Raw genomic sequence first — 25,067 nt, forward strand, 5'->3', positions numbered from 1 at the left:
ATCTCATTATTTAACAAAAAAGCTACATCAAGAGTAAAAAAAAACCTTTTTCCTCTCTTCATCTGTGATTCTCAGTTTAGAACTGTCTGCGGGGCTGGTCAGCAGTTGACTATCAACTACTACCAGAGGTGGCGTCTGCCTCCATCTATTTGAATGCCAGGTACAGACTGTTCTCCCTACCCGGGTGTGCAGGGCAGCTAAGGCGACAGCGCTCACAGTTTAGGAGGGAAAGACGGGAATCTGTAAGTAGCTGGTCATACATAGGCCAGGACGATGTGGCAGAGACGGCCGTTCATTTGTTCCATCATTCTCTGGGTAGTGGTGAAGAGCGGCTCTTTGCGGGCCGCAGGTAACGGCTTTTACGTCGCCAGATAAACCATTCGAGAGTCTCCAGACTTGCAAGAACAAAACACCGGGATGGTGGCGCGGCCCGCGCCCAAGACACTAGGAGGGAGCCAGCCCCCCGCGGGGTCTCGCGAGAGCCGGGGCGGCCCCTCGGCGACGCCGTAGGCCGAGCGGGCCGGGCGCGCACCGCGGAGTTGTCGGTTTGGGCGAGCTGGCTGGCTGGCTGGCTGGCTTGGGCCGGCGAGGGCGCGGGGCTCCGGGGCTCGGGCCCCCCGCGCTCCAGGCAGGCGCGCCGATGGCGTTTCTAAGGTGACGCTGCGCACACCGACTGTCTCCGGAGGCCGAGGAAACACCTATGAACACTTCGGCCTCCTTCCTGGCCGGGCGCCAGGTGAGCGGCCGCCCCTCGGCGCCTCCCGTTTCCGCCGGCTAGTCCCAGGTCGAGCGGAGAGCAGTCCTCTGGGACAACGTGCATGGGGGGTTACTCAGGAATCGTTCCTGCTTAAAATGTGAGACAATACCCAGGACGCAGGGGAGCGTCACGTCCGTTTCCTTACCTTGATGAAAACGTGTTCAGCCCAGGCGCGGTGCTCACTTTTTAACGATATACCAATCGTTACGTAACGATATACCAATGCCAATCTGTAGGGTTGCTTCTCTATACACCTGCTCGCTTACCTGCCCTTGCTTCCCAGTCACCTGCGAGTGGAGCAGCGCTGTAATCACCAGTTTTCTCAAAACATCTTGAAAGCAAACTTGCTCAAGATATGCATGTGTCTGGTCCGTATAGGTTGAGATGAACGTGTTTTGCACACTTGGTCCACTGTTTCCTGTGTTAGAATCCGTGCTCCCGGCCGGGGAGCTCAATGCCCCAAGCCACTGGTCTGCCCAGTGAATATTGGTTGACTGAATGAATGAGTGAAATGGCTTACCAAAGACTGGAATTCAAGTCTTATGGCTTGGAATTCCTTGATTCCAAGTTCCATTTTCTGTGTTTAATAAGTAACTAATTCATTCGTCATTATTATTTCTCTACAAATCTTATAATTAAGAAAGCAATAATGATGTACATGGGCCTCTGGTAAACAGTAACACTTTAAAAAAAAAAAATTGGAGTGTAATTGGTTTACAATATTGCGTTAGTTTCAGTGTGGAGCATAGTGATTCAGTTTTTTGTTTTTTAGTTCTTTAGTTCATAGATGGGGACAGTGCCATACTTCCGAATGTGACTTACAGTCTTGCTAATGATTTGTTAATAATAGCTAATGTTTGTTGATCGGTTATGATGCAACAAAATTTTGTTAAGGCAGGACATGAAAATTTTAACATAAAATTTTCTCTGCACTTGAGCCACACCCTCCTCCCCTTTGGTGTGTATTGTGCATCCCCCTTATACATTAACTAACTAGATCCCTTTAGAAAACCTAGGAATGCCTGCTTACAAAAAAAAAAAAATGGTGGTTTTTTTTCTTAGAACTAGCAAGCAACTCCTTAGTAGATAGCATTCCTTTTTCAATCATGTAAGGGGTCACAGTGACCCACCACTTGCCTTGTCTGTGCAAATCTGAACTGTTGTAAAGGTGAATGTATTATTTTGATGTATTTTCAACCCTTTGTCTTGAAAACGTATGTAAGTGTGTTTTGACATCTTACAGGCAGAATGGTTCTCAGAGCTTTTTGAAAGATTGTCTCTCCCAGGTTATAGTCCTCAGGTTGGCTGGAAAAAAATTGCCATTTCTTTTTTAGATTAACTGTTGATTAATTTTTAATGACACAATGGGAAGTGCTTTACAGACCTTATCTTGCTTAATCCACTCAACTCTAAGAAATCGAAATAGTGTTACTACCATTTCACAGCAAAGAAACTAAGGGTTAAGAAAGTTAAGTAACTTGCCCAAGGTCTTAGAGCCACCAAGTGGCTCATTCTGGATTCCTACTTAGGTGAGACCAACTTGACTGCACTACACTTTCAAATGATGTATGCTTAAAAGGAATTATTGTAGATAATTTTGTTAGGCATGAAAATGGCATCTTGGCTATATAAAAATGTTCATTTTTAGAGAGGCATACCAAAGTATCTAAAAGTAAAATATATTTTTTATCAACAACAAAAAGAAAAAGGAAAATTGAAACACTGCAAAATTTTTGATAGTAGTAAGACCTAGCTACTGAGCAAATGTGAGTTTATTATACTGTTCTTTTATCTTCTGTGTATGTTTGAAATTTTTCCTTTACAAAATTTGTTTTTAAGTAGGTATGTTGAATTTGGACCAGTTATATTTAAACAATATTTACTTCCTGTTTCCCTTTACTTGATTGTTCTAGAATTGCTAGATGGGGGTATAAAATGGGGGATAATATTGTTAATTGATACAAGGAGAGGGTTGACAGCAAAGAAAAAAAATGAAGAACTGGGTTTATCTGTGATTAACCAATGGAGGTTTTACAGCTAGTCCTGCTCTTTAAGAGTGGTGTGTCTGGTATGACAGAAAATGATAGAGACAGAGTGCACAGTAGGTGTGAGCATGTGTTAAATATACATAATTTTGCCACCATGTTATAATCAAGAAATAACATTTCTTGATTCAAGTTGCTACCTTGAATTGGCAGCAAAAGAAGACACTGGATTGGCCCTAAAGTTCCTTTGGCCAACCCAATATAATTGTCTGGGAAATATGCTTTGGCTGATTTATGTTGATGGTTTTATTTTGACATGAATCTACTTTCTATATTTAGAACATCGGATCAGAGGTTGAGATTTCCACTATTGAGAAACAACGGAAAGAGCTGCAGCTGCTCATTGGAGAGTTAAAAGATCGAGATAGAGAGCTCAATGATATGGTGGCAGTACATCAGAGACAACTTCTTTCATGGGAAGAGGATCGGCAGAAAGTGTTGACTTTGGAAGAACGTTGCAGCAAATTAGAAGGTCAGACATATATTCAGCATCATCCATCTAGCGTTGGTACATGCCAACATACTGAAAGGGAAAAATTTCAAGGGAAATTTTTCATGGGAAAAATAGAGAGGAACATCTCAACACAGTCCCTGCTGTCCTGGAGTTTAATTGAAGATAGGAGGACTTTATGAACATTCACAGCAGAACAGACAAACAATGTGAATTAAAGTAGAGCAAGCAAAGTATTAATACTTAACTGTAGAAAGAGTACTGGGACAGCTCCAGTAGACAGGGAGGGTCAAGAGCGAACCTGAAGGAAATTAGTTTTGAGCTAGAATATGAATGAAGATGCCACTGAACTGACCATGCCTTTTGAACTGACTCAAAGATTTTAAACTTTTGATATTGAACTTGATCTCAAGTACCTAAAACAGTCATCTTTTAAAATTACAGCAACCTCAAAAGTGGCTTACAAAAATTTCCCTTTGTACCATATTTTAACTGTCATCCTTTTGGTGCTACCCTAAAATCTGACTGTTCTATTGACACTATGTTAGTTAATATTACTAGAATGTACTAGAGGAGGAAATACTACATCTGTTTATAGAAAAGTAGGGACTTCCCTGGTGGTCCATTGGTTAAGAATCCAATGCAGAGGATGTGGATTCGATCCCTGGTTGGGGATCTGAGATCCTGCATGCCATGGGGCAACTAAGCCCTCATGCCACGACTACTGAGCTCACATGCCTCAACCAGAGAACCCGAGTTCTGCAACTAAGACCTGACACAGTCAAAAAATAAGATAACCATATATCCCCTTCTTTTTTTTTTTTTTTGCTTTTATTACACAAAGGATTCTGTAAATGTGCCAATCTGCTGCTGCTGCTACTAAGTCGCTTCAGTTGTGTCTGACTCTGTGCAACCCCATAGACGGCAGCCCACCAGGCTCCCCCGTCCCTGGGATTCTCCAGGCAAGAACACTGGAGTAGGTTGCCATTTCCTTCTCTAATACGTGAAAGTGAAAAGTGAAAGTGAAGTCGCTCAGTCGTGTCCCACTCATAGCTACCCCATGGACTGCAGCCTACCAGGCTCCTCCGTCCATGGGATTTTCTAAGCAAGAGTACTGGAGTGGCTTGCCATTGCCTTCTCCGAATGTGACAATCTAAATATGATTAATTTTTCAATTTCCTTGATGACCATCTGATTTTACTCTAACTGTACCCACCCATACATATATACATATAATGCAATATTTGTTTATTTTTTAAATTTAATTTTGTTTTAATTTTTGACCATGCCATGCGGCCTTTGGGATCTAGGTTCCCTGACCAGGGATCAAACCTGTGCCCTCTGCATTGGAAGCACAGAGTCTTAACCAATGGACTACCAGGGAAATCCCAATAAGGTTTTTTTTTTTTTTTTTTTATTTCCTTCTCTAGGGGATCTTCCTGACCCAGGGATTGAACTTGAGTCTCTTGCAATGGCAGGCAGATTTTTTATCATAATTGCTAGGGCTTCCCTGGTGACTTAGGGAAGCCCTAAAAATCATTACAATAGGTAAGTTTTATGTCAATTGTATTTTACCACAACCAATTTAAAAATACAATAAGGTATTTTTAAATTGAGGTCTGCACATTGATTTTTGGACATAATGCTGTTGCACACTTAATAGACTACAATATACTACAATATAAACCTAACTTTTATATGCACTGGAAAATCAAAATATTTGTGTGATTCACTTTATTATGATATTCCCTTTATTGCAGTGGTTTGGAACTGAACCTACAATATCTCAGAGGTCTGCCTGTATAACCATTAGTATCTGGTTTTAAAATGATCAAGACACTTGAATAGGCATTTCATGGAAAACTGGCCAATAAATTTACAAAAAAGTTCTCATTCGTAATTAGGGAAACAAAAACAAAAATTAAGACCATAATGAGACTTACACTTAACAGACTGGCGAAAAATATCAGATACTGGTAAAATTGTAGAGCAAGGGAAGATTCATTCACTGCTGGTGGGAGAGTCAATTAGTACAACTACTTTGGAAAAATCACATAACAGTTCTGTAAAGTTGAAGATATACCAAGCTATGGCTCTGTATTCCCACTTCTGGGAGTATACTCCCACTTCAATATGCAAGTGAATTACCTAAAAGTGAAGTGAAAGTGTTAGTCACTCAGTTGTGTCCGACTCTTTGCAACCCCATGGACTGTAGCCCACTCGGCTCCTTTGTCCATGGAATGTCCAGACAAGGATACTGGAGTGGGTCACCATTCCATTCTCCAGGGAATCTTCCTGACCCAGGGATCCAACCCAGGTCTCCTGCATTGCAGGCAGATTCTTTACTATCTGAGCCACCAGGAAAGTCCTCAGGATCTTACTAATAAGTAGATTGTGATACAGTAGGTCTGTGGCCTAAGAGTCTGCATACTGAACAAGTTCACAGTTGATATTGGCGCTGCTGGTCTGAGGGACCACGTTTTATTTAGGAGCTCTTGCAAAAGTGTGAAGATGCTTGTGCAAGAATATTCAGAGCAATATTGTTCATAATAGCTGTGAAGTGGAAACAGTCCAAATGACCATCAATAGTAGCATGTATAAGTAAATGTTGGCATAATCATGTAGTGTTATTATGTAGGAATGACAGTGCACAAGGAGGAGTTACACAGCCACATGGATGCATCTCAGGATCATAATCTTTATTTTTTGGCCCTGCAGTGCAGCTTGTGGGATCTTAGTAATCATACCAGCGATCAAACCTATGCCCTTTGCAGTGGAAGGGCAGAGTCCTAACCACTGGACCACTAGAGAATTCCCAGAATCATAGTCTTAAGTGAAAAACAGCAAACAGAATTCACACAATTAAACTATGTTTAGGGATATGATCATAGATAATAAAACTATAATGAAAAACAAGGAAATGAGTAAGCTCAGGATGGTGGTTGGAAGGTGGGGAATTGGAGAGACTGTTCAGGAAGTGACGTACAGGGCTCTGGGTTGCTGCTAATGTTCTGTGTCTTGACTAGGGTGCAGTATCATGCATTTCGTAATAAAAACTTTTCAAAGAAGAATTAACCTTTGAAAGATTCCTTAGCACACTTACCTTTTAACCATTGCCTGAAAATAATCTCCCTCAGGTGAACTACATAAAAGAACTGAAATAATCAAGTCACTCACAAAGAAGGTAAAAAGCCTTGAATCGAACCAAATTGAATGCCAGAGTACTCTTCAGAAGACTCAACTACAGCTTCAGGAGATGGCCCAAAAGGCAACCCATTCCTCTCTCCTCTCTGAAGACCTTGAGGTTGGTTTTATTTTTTTAATTAATTAATGTTTTATTAGAGTATAATTGCTTTACAATGTTGTGTTAGTTTCTGCTGTATGACAAAGTCAATCAGTGAGATTGGTTTTCAGATAAGCTTTGCTAGACCAAATTCTGTTTGTGTTTCAGTTATTAAAGTAGACTTAGCATTGAAACATGTATATTATCATATGTGAAACAGAACACCATTCCATGTTCGATGCATGAGACAAAGGCTCAGGGCCAGGGCAATGGGATGACCCAGAGGGATGGGATGGGGAGGGAGGTGGGAGGGGGGTCCAGGAAGGGGAACACATGTAAACCCATGGCTGATTCATGTCAATGTATGGCAAAAACTATTACAATATTGTAAAGTAATTAGCCCCCAACTAAAATAAATAAATTTATTAAAAAAAAATAAATAAATAAAGTAGACTTAAATATTTCCATTAAATGTGTGTGTGTGTATAAAAGTATATCCATCCATTCAGCGTCACAGTTTTATATTGATGGTGAGCTTTGATTAGCCACTAGTGTTGTTTTGTCTTGAAGATGAAGCTTCATTACAGCTCTTTTCTAATTGTTAGGCCATTTGTTTGGTAGCATCCTTCATTTTATCAACAGTGGGTTAATTTAAAAAGTCTTTCTCAAAGTCTGAGATCAGTATCACCATGCAGCTTCAAATTATGTTTCCTAAATAACTGTGTCTAATCTGATGAAACAGATATCTACGTCATGTTAGTGGCATGTTGGGAACAAAATGTCAGAGTGATCTTTCAGTTTTCAGTCCTGGCTGATGAGTCATCAAATATCTTTTGAGCTCATGCTTTTTTGAGAGGCACAGTGAGAAAGCCTTTTTAAAAATATTTATTTATTTATTTATCTTTTTTTTTGGCCGTACTGGGTCTTTGTTGCTGCAAGGGGTTTTCTCTAGTTTCAGAGAGCGGAGGCTACTCTCTAGTTGTGGTGCACGGGCTTCTCATTGTGGTAGCTTCTCTTGTTTCAGAGCATGGGCTCTAGGGTGGACAGGCTTCAGTAGGTGCAGCTCACGGGCTCAGTAGTTGTGGGATCTTCCTGGACCAGGGACTGAATCCATTGGCAGATGGATTTTTACCACTGAGCCTCTACGGAAGCCTGAGAAAGCCTTTTTTGTTGTTGTTACTGCCTTCATGTTCTTGTTTCGTAATGATACCAGTATAGATCTTGGTAATATAGTGAATCTTAATAACTCATAATAATTGTATAGATTTTATTATATATCTTGAAAATTTTTTTTCAGATTACTCTTCTAGACAGTTTCTAGCTGTAAAATAAATGAAAACTATTAATAGCATCTCCTGATGTGAAAGTGAAAGTCACTCAGTCGTGTAAAATAAGTGAAAACTATTAATAGAATCTCTTGATGTGAAAGTGAAAGTCACTCAGTCCTGTCTGACTCTTTGCAGCCCCCATGAACTATATATAGTTCATGGAATTCTCCAGGCCAGAATACTGGAGTGGGTAGCCTTTCCCTTCTCCAGGGGATCTTCCCAACCCAGGGATCGAACCCATGTCTCCCACATTGTAGGCGGATTCTTGACCAACTGAGCCACAAGGAAAGCCCAGAATCTCTTGATATGTTGAATTAAAAACTGGAAGTATGTTAGTCAGCTTGGGCTGCCATAACAACATACCATAGATTGGGGGAAGACTTAAAAAACAGAAATTTTTTTCCTCACGGTTCTGCAGGTTAGAAGTTGAAGATCATGGTGCCTGCATGGTTGGTTTCTGGTGAGGGCTCTCTTCTTGACTTGTAAATGGAATGGTCACCTTCTTACCACATCCTCGTGTGACAGGGAGAGAGACAGCACCTGAGCAAGCTCTCTGGTGTCTTTTCTTCTGAGGGCTCTGATCCCATCTTGAGGGCCCCACCCTCATGACCTCATCTAAACCTAATCCCCTCTCAAAGGCTCCACCCCCAAACACCATCACATTGGAAGTTAGGGCTTCAGCATATGCATTTGAGAGGGGCATGCAGTTCAGTCTGTAGCAGGGAGGTTTTTTTCTTTTTTTAAATTAATAAACTTTATTTTTTTAGAGCAGTTTTAGGTTCATAACAAAATTGGGTGGAATGTACCCAATGAGAGATTGCTCATAGACAGCCCCCCCACCCCCTCCCTCAGCTAGCTTCCTCCACTGTGGACATTGTGCATATCAGTGGTATTGATATATTTGCTGTAACCAGTGACACGTCATTGCCACATCATTGGGTGCGACATCAAAGTCCATAGTTTATGTTAGGGTTCACTCTTGGTGTTGTACATTCTATGGGTTTTGACAAATAATGACCTGTATCCACCACTGTAATATCATACAAAATACTTTCACAACCCTAAAAACCCTCTCTGCTCTGTCCTTCTTTCTTGCAGTCCCTTGCAACCCCTGATCTCATAGTTTTGCCTTTTCCAGAATGTCATGTAATTGAAACCATAGAGTATGTAGCCTTTTCAGATTGGCTTCTTTCACATTTAAGTTTCCTCCATCAAATCTAGATCTCTGGTTTAAAAAATCCTTGATAAATGAGAATACCTCAATGTGAAGTTATTTCAACATAAAGTAAAAAAAGAGGCACAGAAGTTCTTAATGCTACTTTATTTTAGCAAAGGAAATCTCTCACTAATCCAGTTTCCGTTCATTCTTCCGTTCATGTTCCTCTTTCTCGCCAACCTGAAAGTATACATAAAACATCATTAGGAAGTAGGCATGTTTATAAACGTAACTGATTGAATTCAGAAGGGCAAACATAAGAACTGAGGGGATGATGGGGAAATAGATGTTTGTGTTGCTTTTTGATGACTGCTTAAATAGCTCACTTTGTTACTAAAAAGGTTAAAAAAAAACAACAAAAAGAATGAGCACAGATTGTGGCTGGTGAGAGTAGTGAAAGCTTTTAAATGACTGGGTTAGTATTTTGTGTTTTTTCCTTGTAGGCTAGAAATGAAAATCTCAGCAACACATTAGTGGAACTTTCTGCTCAAGTGGGACAACTGCAAGCTCGTGAACAGGCTCTCACCACCATGATAAAGCTGAAGGTAATTCAGAATGGTGATACCTCCATGTGCCAGGCACCTTGTGGTCAATAAAGTATAGTCATGTACCTTATCTTACTTAAGTTCCACAGCGACCCAGATAGGTTGAGCTATCAATATTATTCTCTTCTTTTAAAATTCTGGTTTTAGAAATGAGGGAAACAAGTTTAAAATGATGCGCCCAAGGCATTGAGAGGAGGCAGAACTCCACCGTGGGTTTCTGTCTTCAAGGCCTGTTCCACGGTCCAGCATGCCTGAATTAGCTGGTTTTCTTCTGAGGTATTCCATTACTAGGCCTCATAAAGTTATTAGCAGTCAGATTACTTGTTGATGTTTTTTAATTGAAAAGAAAACTTAGCAATCAGCAGTTGATATAGTCACTAACATGCCATAAACAGTGGTTGATAAACAATTACCTTTTTTTTTTTTTGGCCACATCGTGCAGCATGTGGGGAATTAGTTCCCTGACCAGGCATTGAACCCGTGCTCCCTGCACTGGGAGTGTGGAGTCTTAACCACTGGACCACCAGGGAAGTCCTGATAAACAGTCTCTTCTCTTTGATGACACATGTGTTTGACCACAGGTGACTAGAGGAGTGATGCTGGTATCATGGGACACTGATGGTAATTCACATGTGATTTTCCCCACCACACAAATGTTTTTGAGTGATCGGGGACAAGGTTTCAGAAAATTAAAGAGAAAATATTAAAATCTGTAGAGTTGTCTTTAATCAAGTAGTGACCAGTTTCCTGGCTTCAGCAACCCCTACAGTTTCCATCAAAGCAAAGTCCTGGTGAAGCTGCCAATACTGAAATGCTGAAAACGATTGCCTGACTGGTGTGTGTGCAGTGGCATTTGCTTAACTGTGTCCATGTACTTAATAGGACTACTGTGAAGTAGTCAGATTACTTTGTTATCTGATCACAAAGTTCCATCTCCTTCATCCCAACCCCTATCGCTTTTTGAATGATCTGGCCCAACCCTATTTTTTCCGTAAATCCTCCTAATGTGAGATATACAAACTGTGAAGTGTTTTAGGAATGCGTATATGATGCTACCACAGAAACCTTTGTCCTTAAGCAAAGGTGAAACCTGCTGATAATCTATATTCCCTGTGAGTGGTGCGGGGAGTACTTTTACTTATTATTTTTATACCTTTGGGTGTTGTTTGAATTGCTTTTCAACAAGCGGATAGATACCTTTTATGTAATTAAAACAACCACTTCAGTAAGAGGTTTTGGCTTGGGTAGGTTTGGGATGAGGTCTTGGCGTCTGTCATCTTAAGAAGCTGAAAAGAAGGAAAAGAGAGGGCCTCTGGGATTTATCTGTAATCCAGAAAATACATCCCCCTCCAGGGCCACCAGTCCTCCTATTGCTATTATAGTTTCATAGGTAATCAAATGTTTGGTTGTAGACTTTCTGAGACTGCAAACTGGTGGTTTGTGCATGGTTGCGGGGGCCAGCCAGCCAAGTTCAAGTCAAAGCTCCGTCACTAACTTGTGCTATGCTTAGTCACTCAGTCATGTCCGACTCTTCGCGACCCCATGGACTGTAGCCCACCAGGCTTCTCTGTCCATGGGATTCTCCAGGCAAGAATACTGGAGTGGCTCGCCATGCCCTCCTCCAGGGGATCTTCCCAACCCAGGGATCAAACCCAGGTCTCCTGCATTGTAGGTGGATTCTTTACTTCCTGAGCCACCAGGGAAGCCCAACTTGTGTAATTGTGGCCAATTTCCTGTTGACCCCTCTGTCATGTGGGTAATAACAATAGCTCTTACCTCAGAGACTTACTATGAGGCTTAAATGAGTTAACACATGGAAAGCGCTGGATTGAAACTGGGTACACAATTACATGATGCGGTCTTTTTTTTTTTTAAGAGTATACTTAGGGCTTCCCTGGTGGCTCAGAGGTAAAGCCTCTGCCCGCAATGCGGGACACCCGGGTTTGATCCCTGGGTCAGGAAGATCCCCTGGAGAAGGAAATGGCAACCCACTCCAGTACTCTTGCCTGGAAAATTCTGTGGGCTACAATCCATGGGGTCACAAAGAGTCGGACACGACTGAGCAACTTCACTTTCACTTTTCACTTTTCACAGTTGATTTACCATATTCTCTGTTTTAAGTGTTCAGTTCAGTCGCTCAGTCGTGTCCGACTCTTTGCGACCCCATGAATTGCAGCACGCCAGGCCTCTCTGTCCATCACCAACTCTCGGAGTCTACCCAAACCCATGTCCATCGAGTCGGTGATGCCATCCAACCATCTCATCCTCTGTCGTCCCCTTCTCCTCCCGCCCCCAATCCTACCCAGAATTAGGGTCTTTTCCAATGAGTCAACCCTTCGCATGAGGTGGCCAAAGTATTGGAGTTTCAGCTTCAACATCAGACCTTCCAATGAACACCCAGGATTGATCTTTTAGGATGGATTGATTGGAACTCCTTGCAGTCCAAGGGACTCTCAAGAGTCTTTTCCAGCACTACAGTTCAAAAGCATCAATTCTTCGGCGCTCAGCTTTCTTCACCGTCCAACTCTCACATCCATATATGACCATTGGAAAAACCATAGCCTTGTGTACATCAAAGTAAATCAGTTATATATATACATATACCCACTCCTTTTTTAGATTCTTTTCCTATATAGGCCATTACAGAGTAGTGAGTAGAGTTCCCTGTGCTATACAGCAAGTTCTTACTAGTTACATATTCTATATATAGTAGTATGTACACGTCAATCCCAATCTCCCAATTTATCCTTGCTCCACAGTGAGATTTCAGTAAGTGTCATCTTGTTTAGTTGGCATTTTAAAATGTAACAGTTTTCAAATTTGGGTTTTAGGACAAAGATATTATTGAGGCAGTCAATCACATTGCTGACTGTTCGGGTAAATTTAAATTGTTAGAGCATGCCTTACGTGATGCTAAGATGGTGGAGACCTGTATTGTGAAAGAAAAGCAAGATTATAAGCAGAAATTGAAGGCACTTAAGATTGAAGTCAATAAATTAAAAGGTAAGGAAGAGGCCTAAATGTAGGTGTTTTATCTTGGGAATATATTTCTTCATTTGAGTTCACTTAATCTGATAACAGGGAAGAGGTCTGTTGTTAGCTTTGGGTCCCATCATGAAATTACATCTCATTTGTATAGAATTATGCAGCAGTTTTTGTGTTACAAGATAAATAGCAAGAGTTGGGGAAAACTGCCTAATGCATTATATTTAAAAAATAATCCTGCCTTTGCTGTACCAGTTAACTGTTGCTACTGTATGCCTTGTGGCAACCAACGATGGTATCTCAGTGGTGTCCTTTGATAAACTCATTTATCTGGAAGCCACTAGGGAATTGGCTGATCTCTGTTGGGCCCACTGGAGCATCTTTTCCCCGGTTGGGTAGTGTAGGCATTTCTTCCCACGGTGAAGGCAGGAACTTAAGAGAGGAAGCAGAAAGATAGGAGGGCCTGGCACACCATCACTTGCCCTTCATTCTGTGGCCAAGGTGAATCACATGGCTGAACCCAGAGTCAGGCAATGGAAAAATATCCTCTGCCCTTTTGTGGGAGAAATTAAAAAAAAAAATTGAGGAATGAATGCAGGGAGGGATAAGGAGTTGCCACCTGCAACGCAGACTACCAGAGTGGCTGTTCAGTGCATGTTCTACTTTGGGGAGAATTCCTTTTGTGTCCTCCTTTTTCTGTCTTCATTCTCACAGTAACTTCATGGTTTATTCTACTCCTTGAAGTTTTCTAATGAAATGAAGGTTGGGTACGGCAGATAGGTTAGTGCTGCATACTTGGAGGTGGATCCTGATGATGGAGTAAAAATTTGCATTTGTCTTCAGAGGGTACAGGGGGAGGCCCACTTGTCTCTGGCTTTTCCCAGCTGTATCACAGAAGCAGCTGTTGGATTCAGGAGCTATCTGGGTCTTAATTCCACACCCAGATGATCACATTTGTAAGTGGTCATCAGTTAGACCTGAGGACTGACTCTCAGAGTGGAACAGGCGGCCTTAGAATGACAAAGCGGTGCCATGGTGTGGTTACTCCGCCTCTGTCCCAGGTGAGGCCCCGCGTGAGGCAGGGAGTTACTGTTGAAATTGGGAAAGGTTATTGTGACAGGTTTAGTTTAAAAGACTCCACCTGCTAAAATCTTGTTCTAATGATGCCCTGACTCTTGGCAAATGATAATTTTGTGTCCATTTGTAGCTTCATCTAAAACCATAATCAGACTGTAAGCCCCTTGACAGCAGGAACGGACTGTAATAGCACAGCCCTTGGAGTACATTGCAGGCATTCAGTAAATTTATTGAATGTTATGTATACCTAGGTAAGATTAAAAGTAAAAAGAAGTCTGTTTTCTCAACTTTTACACCTTATTTTAGAAATTTAACATTTGTTTAAAAAAAATAAAATAAAAACAGGATCATGGATAGTGGGCCAGAGAGTAAGGGACAGAGACTCATTTATTTTGAGTGCACTGGAAAGACATCTTCGAAGGGAACATTTGAGCTGAAACTTGGATGATGGGAAGAACTAGTCATGTAAAGATCTGGGCCACAATCTTCCAGGCAGAAGAAACAGCAAGTGCAAAAGCCCTGGGGTGGGTTCAGAGGTTGGGGCAAGTGAAAGGAACAGATTGAAAGAACAGGGCCAGGCTGTACAGGGCTTAACGTAGTGAGTTTATAGTTCATCCTAGGGGTAGTATGAGGGCTTTTAGCAGAGAAGGGATGCCAGCAGATGGCCCTTATGGCTTTGTGGACATCAGGCTGCAATGGGAGAGGCCAGGTTCGTGCAGGGAAAAAGTAGGAGTCTTGGCCAGGATCACTGCCAAGCATGCAGCGAAATGTCAGATATGGGACATTTTGACTGTAGATCCAACAGGACTTCATATGAATTGGAAGTGAGTGCTAAGGACATGAGAGGTATTCACAGTGTATATTCCTCTAGAAACTAATATTTATTTGAGGACTTTCTCCCCCTTCTATTTGTGAAGAGGATCTAAATGAAAAGACAACAGAAAATAACGAACAACGAGAAGAGATCATTCGCCTCAAGCAAGAGAAGAGTTGCCTGCATGACGAATTGGTCTTTACTGGTAAAAATAGATTGTTTGTTTAAGTGATTGAATAGTTATATATTTTGTAACCTGTACTTTCTTTGGTACTACCATGGTGGGCTAAATGAACTGTGGCTGCCTCAAAATACTATATGTATTTATGTAATTAATTTTAACATCCTTTGAGAAATGAAGAAAGACCATGCAGGACATTTTAAAGCCGTCATCATACTTCCCAGTTAACTCAGTTTTCCCTTCTGTAAATGAGGAGCTGCTCCCTTCCAACTTGAGTATGTGACTATACTTCTTACTAAAAATGTAACACTTGGCTTAAGGGAAGATGTTCATACTTTTGCAAACACTAGGTAAAAATTAGGAATTCAACATTTTTTCAGTTTTCCAAATAAATCACCCGCAATGGCACCCCACTCCCGTACTCTTGCCTGGAAAATCCCATAAACGGAGGAGCCTGGCGGGCTGCAGTCCATGGGGTCACTGAGTCGGACACGACTGAGCGACTCCACTTTCACTTTTCACTTTCATGCCCTGGAGAAGGAAATGGCAACCCACTCCAGTGTTCTTGCCTGGAGAATCCCAGGGACGGGGGAGCCTGGTGGGCTGCCGTCTATGGGGTCGCACAGAGTCGGACACGACTGACGCGACTTAGCAGCAGTAGCAGCAATTATTACAGTTGGAAAACTTCATGTGTTTTGTTACATCAGTATGACCCCAGAATAATAATTTTGGAGATGAATTGTTCATGATTTGAAAGCAAGTTTGTCAATAATGTGTAATGTAAAAATTACACACACACTTCTCCACCGGCTGCCATATTCTCTTGCACTTTTAACCCCAACTCACTGCAGTATGTTAGAGTGTGTAGCCCCTCCTTTCTCTATTCCCAACTGAGAATCACTGATATATAGATCTGATCCAGATATGGCTAGATCTGATCCATACATGGCCCTGCCAGCCAAGGTTTTTTTAGACTTTAATTCTGGTAGTTTGTATTAAGAAAATCATAGATTTGGAGATAAAGTTCCAAATAGAAATTAAATGAACATTTTTGGGCCTACTCATATATACCCTCAATGTTATTCCTTCTAGGAAGAGAATACATTTCTATAAGTTAAAAGGATACAGTATTACATTATTTTTTCAAATAAAGTAGAATTCTTAATCTTGTGTGATTAAGATAGGAGAAATGCAGTTTTCTACCACTAGAGGTCTAGGATTGCTGTGTTTCAAAGCAATACTCTTCTATACAGCATGCACACTGCTAAAGATACATATATAAAGATATACATATATTTGGATGTGTACATAAAGATATGTATATCTGTAGCTTTACAGTTGAATTCACACAATCTTTGGATCAGTGTATATGTGCCAGGTACTCTGTTAGTGACCAAGAAGCACAAGGCCCACAGAGAATTTAGTGTTACATAAATGCTATGAAAGGTCAGAAGATGGAGAAAAATTTACAAGATATTTTAATAAATAACCTATTTTTCTTTTGGTTCATCTATTTCTACTCATTCTGTTAGGTATTACTAGGTAAAGTATATGTAATTTGTTAGCTAATACTCCAGTGAATCCATTTTGTGAAATAATTTTTTTAATCATTTCCTAAGCTGATTTCTTAAACATTTTTTCTGCTCAAACCAGTGTCTCAGAACAAGTTTTGTACGCTTAAATGGTAAAAGTGAATTTCGCCTAAAAATAATTTTTAAAGGCTTAACATGATAATATGCTCTCAAGTGCCATGGCTGAAAATTAGCACATTTTATTCGAGATTGGAAGATACCTTAGAAATGTACTTTTAATTCAAAACTTCGTTTTCCCTCTTATTGTCACATAGGCTTAGAGACATGTTTCATTTGTACATGTTGCTTATAAGAAGTTTTTTTTTTAAAAACATGATGCTAGTTTATATTTCTGTGGTCCTGAGAGTCCTGTAAGACTGAGTGAAGGTCTTTCAGGCAGTAAAAGGCACAGGGGCTTGATCAGAGCTCAGCAGGTCCAGACTTCCAGCACCCCTTCCTTTATGCTGTTGTCCTTAGGCAGGTGTCAGCAGAGAGTTCCGTATCTCTTTGTTTTCAGTAACCAACTTGTGAAAAAGGCAGACCCACTCCACTTTGGTCCCTAGATAATCCAGCCATGTAGGAAAGTGTCAGATCTAAGGAAACAATTCTGTTTTATGCAACAGTTGATTATTCTATAGACAGATTAAGGCAGCACTGAAATACATTTAGAATTACCCTTTCAATGCCAGATAAAGTCATTAGCTTTTGTTTAGGGGGCCGTGGCTGTGCCCTAAAGAAGTATCTCTAAACACTGGGAAGGCACCAGCATGTTAGATGCTGTTAAAAACGAGAGGTGGGTAGAACAGAGAGCAGCCAGGAGGCCTAGACGCCCCATGGGCATCACTTCCACTGTGAAAGGAGCTATGGCCCCTCTTTTATTGTTTTCTTTGTACATAGGATTGAATTCATACAAGCTAAATGGGGCTTCATAAATATTGCAAGTGCACTACTTTTATAGGCTTTTGTTATGGTGTTGACTCATCTAATACAAGGAAATAAATTCAGAAATGAGAAGATGAGGTAGTTTAAACCCGAGGTGGTGGCTTTCACTGTGCCATGTCCCCCATTCTGTGCACAAGGATTACCTTTAAAAGTAAGATGATGCTACAGACCCGGGTTGGAAGGGCTGAGCATTAAGTGTGTTTGGGTAGGAGGTGGTGGCTTTTCACAGGTCACTCCTCATGCTTTATTCCACCTGGCCCTGCTCTCATTACCAGCAAGCACTTGGCAGAAAAGCTGTCTAGGTAGAGTCTCCGTCTCCAGCAAAGCTCATGCTTTTGTCCTTGGATGGTTTCTGTGATGTTCCAAATGTAAAGCGATGATAAAATAAATATTTGTATTCTTCATCCATGAGAAAAATGACATGTGGAAAAGGAACTATTAATAAACCATAGGAGTTGCACATTTTGATTTAGGCTGCATCTGATTGACTCAAAATCCATTCATGTAATAGACAGCCATTTTGTGCATTTCATTTGAACTTCTTATAAAGATAGTGGGTTTTTTTTTAGGTGAAACATTTATTGTTGATCTCTCACTTCTGTGTGAATGAAATGATTTCTCATTAAGCATAATACTAATACTTTTTTCTGGTGCAAGACTTTATATAGTACTTCAGATCTTTCCTTTCTGTGGATTCTCATTTGCCAAGTTCTGAAACCATTTTAAAAATACTGACTTCTCATACTCCAACTCTAGTAATAATGAAGTGTCCCCATTTCAGCAGAATGTTTATGGTCTTTATAAAAGAATGAAGATTTAAAAAAAAAATACCTCCATTTCTTTCTGAGCTAGGAAATTGAGTGTAATACTCAAGTGTATATTTAAGACAATTCTGAATCTTAATTACCTATGAGGTAAAAGAGTTTTCAAGAAATAGAAAGTCTGTAAAGGAGTCCTGGGCTTTCATTAAAATGGAAAGACAAGTTTATTTACCTATGGGGTCACCTCATAGGTTCAAGTATCTTAAGTCTTTGGTTTGCAAGATCACATAGGAATAGCCTGATTGTGAGATTATATCAGATTGACTTATATACTGATGAAAACAGTGATTTTTTTTCCCTTTTTAATGTTAGTTTTTTTTCTGTTGATGAAAGTAATATGCTGTTTGGATTTTTATAAAGAAAATGCATTTATAAGTTACCTCTGTAATGTGAATAAATGAATAAAGTATTAAATTCTAGAGATTTAGAACTCATCCCCTCCCCCCCAAAAAGGAAAACAATTTTCTTTAATCCTTACATCTAAAAATAACTTCTTTTGATACTTTAGTGTGCTTGCTCTCAGTCTTTTTCAGTGCATATCTACATACAGACACATGTCATTTGATCATAGAGCTTGTACAGTTTGGGATACTTTTTTGACTTAGCATTAATTATATTGTGAAAGTTTTCAAATTTGGTGAAGGATCTAGTTAGAGTCACAGATTAAACTTCTTCCCAGGCATCCATTTTGCAATTTTAAAATTCGGAAATGAGTGGTAAAGAAAATGTTAGCCACGTGCGCATTCAGTTGTTAGAAATGAAGAGGTGTGTATTGATGTGGCTGGTGAAAAATGTTTTAATAACATTTGTTCTTAAATAGCAGAGAGAGAAAAAAGGAAAGATGAGTTACTTGATATCGCCAAGTCAAAGCAAGAACGCATGAACGCAGAGCTGCATAATCTGAGACAGGTACGTCCCCACTTACTCTTCACTATTAAATGGGAAACATTTGTAAATAGACATCAAATTAGGAAAAGTGTATGCCTAGTGACTTTGTTTATGGTGCTTCTGGAATCCTGACTACTTTAAAGGTGTATCAATTGTATTAATCTCACAGATGAGTCTTGCTTATAGTAAAAGAGACTAGTTATACTAACAAATCTTGGTGCTAACATAGGAAAAATGAAAGCAAACATATTCAGCATATGTCTTTAGCTGCTGTCTGATACGTTTTAGCCTCTGAAATGCCCAGTTGTTGGCTTGCTTTAGCTTTTCATTACACTTTGTATTGATTTATCAATATCTATGGCAGATTTACATAAAACAACAGCGTGATCTGCAGTTTCTTAATTTCAATGTGGAAAATTCTCAGGAATTAATACAGATATATGACTCAAAGATGGAGGAATCAAAGGGCATGGAATCCAGGTAACCTTAGTAAGATGCCATTAATATGATCTTGTATTTATCCCATCATTCATCGATGTTTGTTAAGTACCTACTATGGGTCAGTACTTACTACTATTCCCTAGATAGCAGGGAGTAAATGGGAATAAATACATGTGAGCTAATAATTGTCATTCTAATCCTGGGTTGTAGTGAGACTAGATTTAGAATTTTAGGCATGATCCTAACGAAACTATTTGATAAAATTCATTAAATACATTATTTGTGTGTGTGTGTGTTATATAGAAGGCTTTGAGGTAAAGTAGAAATTACAGAGATGAATCATTTATTCAGAACTCTCAGTATTTTAGGCACTGGGCTAGGAATAGGGAAAATAAAGATATATTGGGCATTATACTTACCTAAAAGAAAGAACATCAAAGAATGGTAGAAATAACTGCAGTAGAAGTTCAACTGAGCTCTCAGCTTGATTTTTCCATTTTCCTTGTTAATGGAAGAAGACTTCTACTCTTACCTATAACAGGCAGTATGTGAATTAAATTGGTTTCTGTAAAAGTAAAATATAAATATATGAAGAGTGGTTTAATTTAACAAGCATACAACTGTCCCACAGTTCAGTTTAGTCCGCTTATCCAGCCGAAATAGTAAGGGAGTCATGGAAAGGAGGAGGCATTCAGGGAATTCCCATCTCTCCACAGAAGGGCAGAAGCTGGACCCAGTGGTACAGCTCCTTCCCCTGGAAGGGTGGGGTTCAGAGTTGGGAGTGGCCAGGAGTTGCAGGGTTTTGCTGCAGACAGTAAGACGAGGGACTCACCCCACACTTTGCTGCATTCGCTGTGCTTTTCTTCGAGGTCTTTTACTGGGGGTTCTTACACCATCGCTCTGTATCCCAGCATCTGCAGCTGCTACTAATAAATACTAGACCAAGCCAGCGATCTCCAGCAGGCAGAAGCCCCTAACCAGTTGTCTCTCTTTCCTTTTTGTACTTCATTTCCTCTGGGAGGCACCTGACCTAGACGATTGAGGTTATTCTTTTAAGAACATAAAGTCGCCTTTCCCATTCTAGAAGGAGAATGAGAATCATATAGGTTAGAACACCTGAACACATGTGACATGAGAACTTTAACAAGCAATGTATTAAAAGGTTTATCCCAATGATTTTTATTTTATGCACATGTATCATTTTTACTTTAGACTGGTTTTCAATACGTAGCTACATAAGTATGCAGCAGATAAATGGGATAGTCATGAATACAGTATGGTAAACACATTTGGCACTGTCCAGTTTATCTCTATACCTTGAATCTCCATTGCTTTTCAGTCCTGGCTTTAGCTCTGTTTACTGTGCAACTAATAGAATTAGGAAAAGAAATAATAGATCAATCAACAAGTATTTACAGAACACTGAGTGTGTATTAACGACCGTCCTAGGTGCTAGGGGGATTAAAAATGCCTTCCTTCATATGTGAAAAATATCCTTAAGCATCTTTAGACAAGACATTCATATGTGTGAAGCAGCAAACCATATAGTTGTAATAGGAGAGTTTCTCTTGGATTAATTAGATCATATAAACAGTAAGATAGTGATTTGCAGTATGGACAGTATGGACAGTAGACCTTAAGGATGGGACATGGGGGAGTGGGCATATGGGCTTGGTGATCAGAAAGACTTCCAGGAGGAGGCTGGGCTAAAATTGGGCTCCAAAGAATATAAAAATTCTACCTTCTATTTTCAGCTGAGACAAATGGGTCTTAATTAGGGTTTAGCTCAACTGATGAGGTTTGAGTGAAATATTTAGAATGACAGTATCAAGTGTATCTTATAACTTCCCGTTTTTTGTAATGCCACCATAGCAGAGACATGTGTTTATCAGACCTTGAAAATAACCACGTAAAAGTCGATTTTAAGAGGGAGAGAAATCAGAAGTCACTGGTTAAGGACCAAAAATTTGAGACCACGTTGGTTCAGCAAACTAGGTCAGACAAGAGCTCTTGTGATGTATGCAAAGAGAAGAAACTACAGGTTAATACTTCATTTGGGGGAAAAAGTGTAATTGCTATCTCATCTCTATTTGCAAAAGACTTAGTGGAGAAACAAAAGTCTTGGTCTCTGGGAGGAAAAGTCCAGATTGAACCCGAAAACAAAAGTACATTTTTCAAGACCCATGCAAAATCACCCAAAGGGAATGGAATTGGGATTCAGAATGAAGAGAAGCAACCCTCAGAAACATCAACATCCGTATCTGATGATAAGTGGCATGATGTCAACGTGTACCTGGGCCTGGCCGGTTCAAGGCAGCCAGAAAAGCTAGATGTCGACCATCAGGACCACCTGGAAAGGCCTGGAGTCTCCTGTTGCCACACAAATGAAGCCTGTGTGGATGAAAGCGACACATGGGAATCCAAGTGCTGCCACCCGAGCAACTTCATAATCGAAGCACCGGGCCACATGTCTGACGTGGAGTGGATGAGCATCTTCAAGCCTTCCAAAGTACAGAGGGTCGTGCGCCACAAATCTGTGTGCACTTGTTCAGAAAGTGCCAGCGGGACCAAATACAACTCTTCGACAAGGTCAGTCTTGTTTCACATTTGTAAACACCCAGGGAGCCTACTTGGTGTTGTGGTTTAGCTGCTGAGTTGTATCCGACTCTTGCGCCCCATGGACTGTAGCCCACCAGGCACCTCTGTCCATGGGATTCTTCCAGCAAGAATATTAGAGCGGGTTGCCATTTCCTCCTCTAGGGGATCTTCCCGACCCAGGGATTGAACCCACGTCTCTGCATTTTCAGGTGGGTTCTTTACTATCGAGCCACCAGGGAAGCCCAGGGAGCCTACTTACTGAGTTTGGAAATAGAAAAGGCCTGCAGGAGCCACTTCATGCCAACTGTGAAATGAAAGCAGTGTTTGCAACAGACATTGCGTTTGACACACCACTTCCTCTTTTCATCACAGCATTGGCTGTTGAGGTTTGGTTGCACAGACACTGATTGCAGTGAGAAGTTTGTGTCTAGGACAGCATCTGAGGCAAAGATTTTGCTTAACAACACAGCCAGTTGTCATGAGCTGAGCAAACATGTTTTATTTTAAAACAAACGGGGAGGTCACTTCACAGAGTAGAATGCTGCTCTGGGGCATTCCTCAGCCTGGATCCTTTTGAATCGATAAGCTGTTTCTTTCATGTCCAGATTACATTCCCTAGACCCCAGATAAGACATTCTCCTGGCCTGCATTGGCTTATTGATATATCCAACTGCTTTGGCCTTTGGGTTCAGTTTACATCTCCCAAACTTTCTTACTTTTCAAAATCATACAAGAGAAAGAATATTTGTATTTAACAAGCTGGTAACAGTCATTGGCTTTTTTCTTTCAGTTTTATTGAGATATAACTGATGTAGAACACTGTCTAAATTTAAGGTGTTTGCCATAATGATTTAAGTACATCAGGAAATGATGACCACAGTAAGTTTAGTGAATGTCCATCATCTCATATAGATAGAAAAGAAAAAAAAAAAATTATTGTTTCCTTGTGACGAGAACCCTTAGGATTTACTTTCTCAGCAATTTTCATATATAGCCTACAGCAGTGTAAATTTTATTAATCCTACTGTATGTGAAATCTCTAGTTCTTATAACTGTAAGTTTGTGCCTTTTGACCACTTTTATCCAACTGGTTTTTTTGTTTTATTTTTTTAAGAGAAGAAAATGCATTAGTTATTAGCATATGCTGCACTTTTCAGGCTCATCCCACTGTCAGTTGCTGAATCCTTAAGTTAGTTGTGGGGCACTATCCTAACTTCTGCTATTATTAAAGAAAACCTTGCTCTTTGACCTTAAATTAAAGAAAGGATAAAGTTTCTATATTGAGAGCCTTATCTGAATCATCACATTGACTTTCATAGGACTTTATAGTTAAACATTCCTTTTTGAGATTTTCATTGTTTGGGTTATCATTTGGCCTGTTTAGAAGCCTGAGTCATTTAAAAATCATATACTGATTCTGTCAGTTGCAAAAGTTTTTAAAAAAATTGGTTGTTACACTAAATGTTACCTGTTCATATTTGGTTTTAATAAAAGATTGCCTTAAGTAATCGCAAATCCCAGTAGGGCACAACTTCCTGTTTTTCACTACTGAACAAAAACACGCATATATTAAGGGAAAATTTTTGTGTTAGACAGTTTAAAGAGCATAGTGGACATACATTAAATTTAAGGCATGAAAGAAATTCCAAAGCAACTTCAGAGTTTTCTTTCCAGGCCCTTTTGACCTCCCTGGCTTGAAATAATTCAAGTGACTTCTTGTTCTGCCAGCGGAGGCACATGCCAAGGCATCGCATGACAAATGCATGGTTAAGTAGAAAGATAATCATGTTTTCCCATTCTTCCTTAGATTATAAGAATTGTGTGCTCACTTCATCATCTGACCAAAATGTTCTTCACATTTATACCTCCATTCCATTTGACAGCTAGGGGTGTATCTGTAGACGGAGGAGCCATAGCAGCCTTCCCTGACTGATCCAGGTCTGTGGGAGAAGGAGGTTTTCAGGGCCTGTTTCCCAGGCTCTGCTTTGAGCCCAGACTTTAATAACCTGCCCAGAAACTTAGCTACATGTGTCTGTTCTCTAATTACTGAGATCCTATAGAAGAATTAAGGACCCACAACAGTGCCATTCAACTTTCACAAAAGAACTTTCAAAAAACCATTAACAAAAATCAATCTCACACCAAAAACCTAAAATCTACACATGTTTAACCTTATACTGTATTCATTTTTCCCCCCGTCTCTCTTGAATGATCCTATCCCTCAAACCTTCTTTTCTTTGCTGTTTTTTTCCCAAGGTGTAGAGAGGAGGACAATTCTCTCTTCTGTAGTTACCCTTTAACAAAGAATTTTGTCCTCTTGCTGTGAAGGGTATGCATTAATTTATAATGTCCTATATAAATATTCTATTTGAATCTATAACATTCTATTCAAACTTGAGCTTCTTCATCAAAAAAGAAAAATCTCTTTCTCTTTTTTTTTTTTTTGTCCTGTTGAGATGCTTTTCAGTATAAGAGTACTGGTATCACATGTTTGCTGTTGTTTCAAGAAGCCTGTTTTTTGTTTGGTTTTATTATTCACAGTGAGCTGATCGCCATCCAGCAGTCCCACTGTTTGGGTTCTTCAAAATCTGCCTTAAGAGAGGATGAGAAATTGATAGAGACAGAATTCTCTTCGGATAAAAAGAACCCATCTAGGATTTTGTTAGTCAACAAAGACTCAGCCCCACCCAGTGAAAAGGTTTGTATTTCGCTTAGAAATAGTCAGCTTAGGGACTTCGCTGGCGGTCCAGTGGTTGGGACTTAGCCTTCCGATGCTGGGGGTGCGGGTTTGATCCCTGGTCGGGGAGCTAAGACCCCACATGCCTCATGGCCCAAAAGCAAAAAACATAAGAAGAATATTGTAACAAATTCAATAAAGACTTTAAAAATGGTCCATATTTTTTCAAAAAATCTTTAAGGAAAGAAATACCCAGCTTATTCAAGCAAGATTTCTCCCCAATACACTTTTAATCCACCTGTAGCAGTATTGTTAGCATGCTTAATTTTGGCTATTCTTCAGGTTTTATTTTAACTATAGGACTTTACCTGCATTATCGAACTGAAGTCATAGTTACTTCCCTTCTGTTTTCTTTAAACATACTGTAGGTTAGCTTCAGGCAAAATG

General features: G+C 40.1%; 1 protein-coding gene and 1 long non-coding RNA gene across 7 annotated transcripts in view; one reads left to right on the plus strand and one right to left on the minus strand.

The window, feature by feature from the left end:
• Positions 1 to 522: 522 nt before the first annotated feature.
• The window catches only part of CCDC62 (coiled-coil domain containing 62), a 39,078-nt gene continuing 14,533 nt past the window's right edge, over positions 523 to 25,067 (plus strand). Inside the window, exons 1-11 of one of the 6 annotated variants that reach the window (XM_081540195.1) lie at positions 523 to 736; positions 3,082 to 3,274; positions 4,684 to 4,801; positions 6,391 to 6,557; positions 9,524 to 9,625; positions 12,457 to 12,628; positions 14,605 to 14,706; positions 18,837 to 18,925; positions 19,269 to 19,384; positions 21,218 to 21,934; positions 24,485 to 24,641. In XM_081540195.1, coding sequence (XP_081396321.1) covers positions 6,510 to 6,557; positions 9,524 to 9,625; positions 12,457 to 12,628; positions 14,605 to 14,706; positions 18,837 to 18,925; positions 19,269 to 19,384; positions 21,218 to 21,934; positions 24,485 to 24,641 — 1,503 coding nt within the window. In that variant the 5' untranslated portion in view covers positions 523 to 736; positions 3,082 to 3,274; positions 4,684 to 4,801; positions 6,391 to 6,509. Of the gene's footprint in view, positions 855 to 3,081; positions 3,275 to 4,683; positions 4,802 to 6,390; positions 6,558 to 9,523; positions 9,626 to 12,456; positions 12,629 to 14,604; positions 14,707 to 18,836; positions 18,926 to 19,268; positions 19,385 to 21,217; positions 21,935 to 24,484; positions 24,642 to 25,067 lie in introns of all 6 variants that reach the window. The other 5 variants (XM_081540196.1, XM_081540193.1, XM_081540194.1 and 2 more) reach the window with 5 other exon arrangements.
• Positions 9,170 to 22,290, minus strand: LOC145525962 (uncharacterized). Its single transcript, XR_014068530.1, has 5 exons — positions 22,203 to 22,290; positions 20,178 to 20,425; positions 19,765 to 19,877; positions 10,823 to 10,911; positions 9,170 to 9,260 (listed from the first exon to the last, which is right to left on the minus strand). It is a non-coding gene; the product is annotated as an uncharacterized LOC145525962 (long non-coding RNA).

This window comes from Giraffa tippelskirchi, chromosome 11 (assembly GCF_054371585.1).
Source record: "Giraffa tippelskirchi isolate mGirTip1 chromosome 11, T2T-mGirTip1v1.2.pri, whole genome shotgun sequence".
NCBI classification, from domain to species: Eukaryota; Metazoa; Chordata; class Mammalia; order Artiodactyla; family Giraffidae; genus Giraffa; species Giraffa tippelskirchi.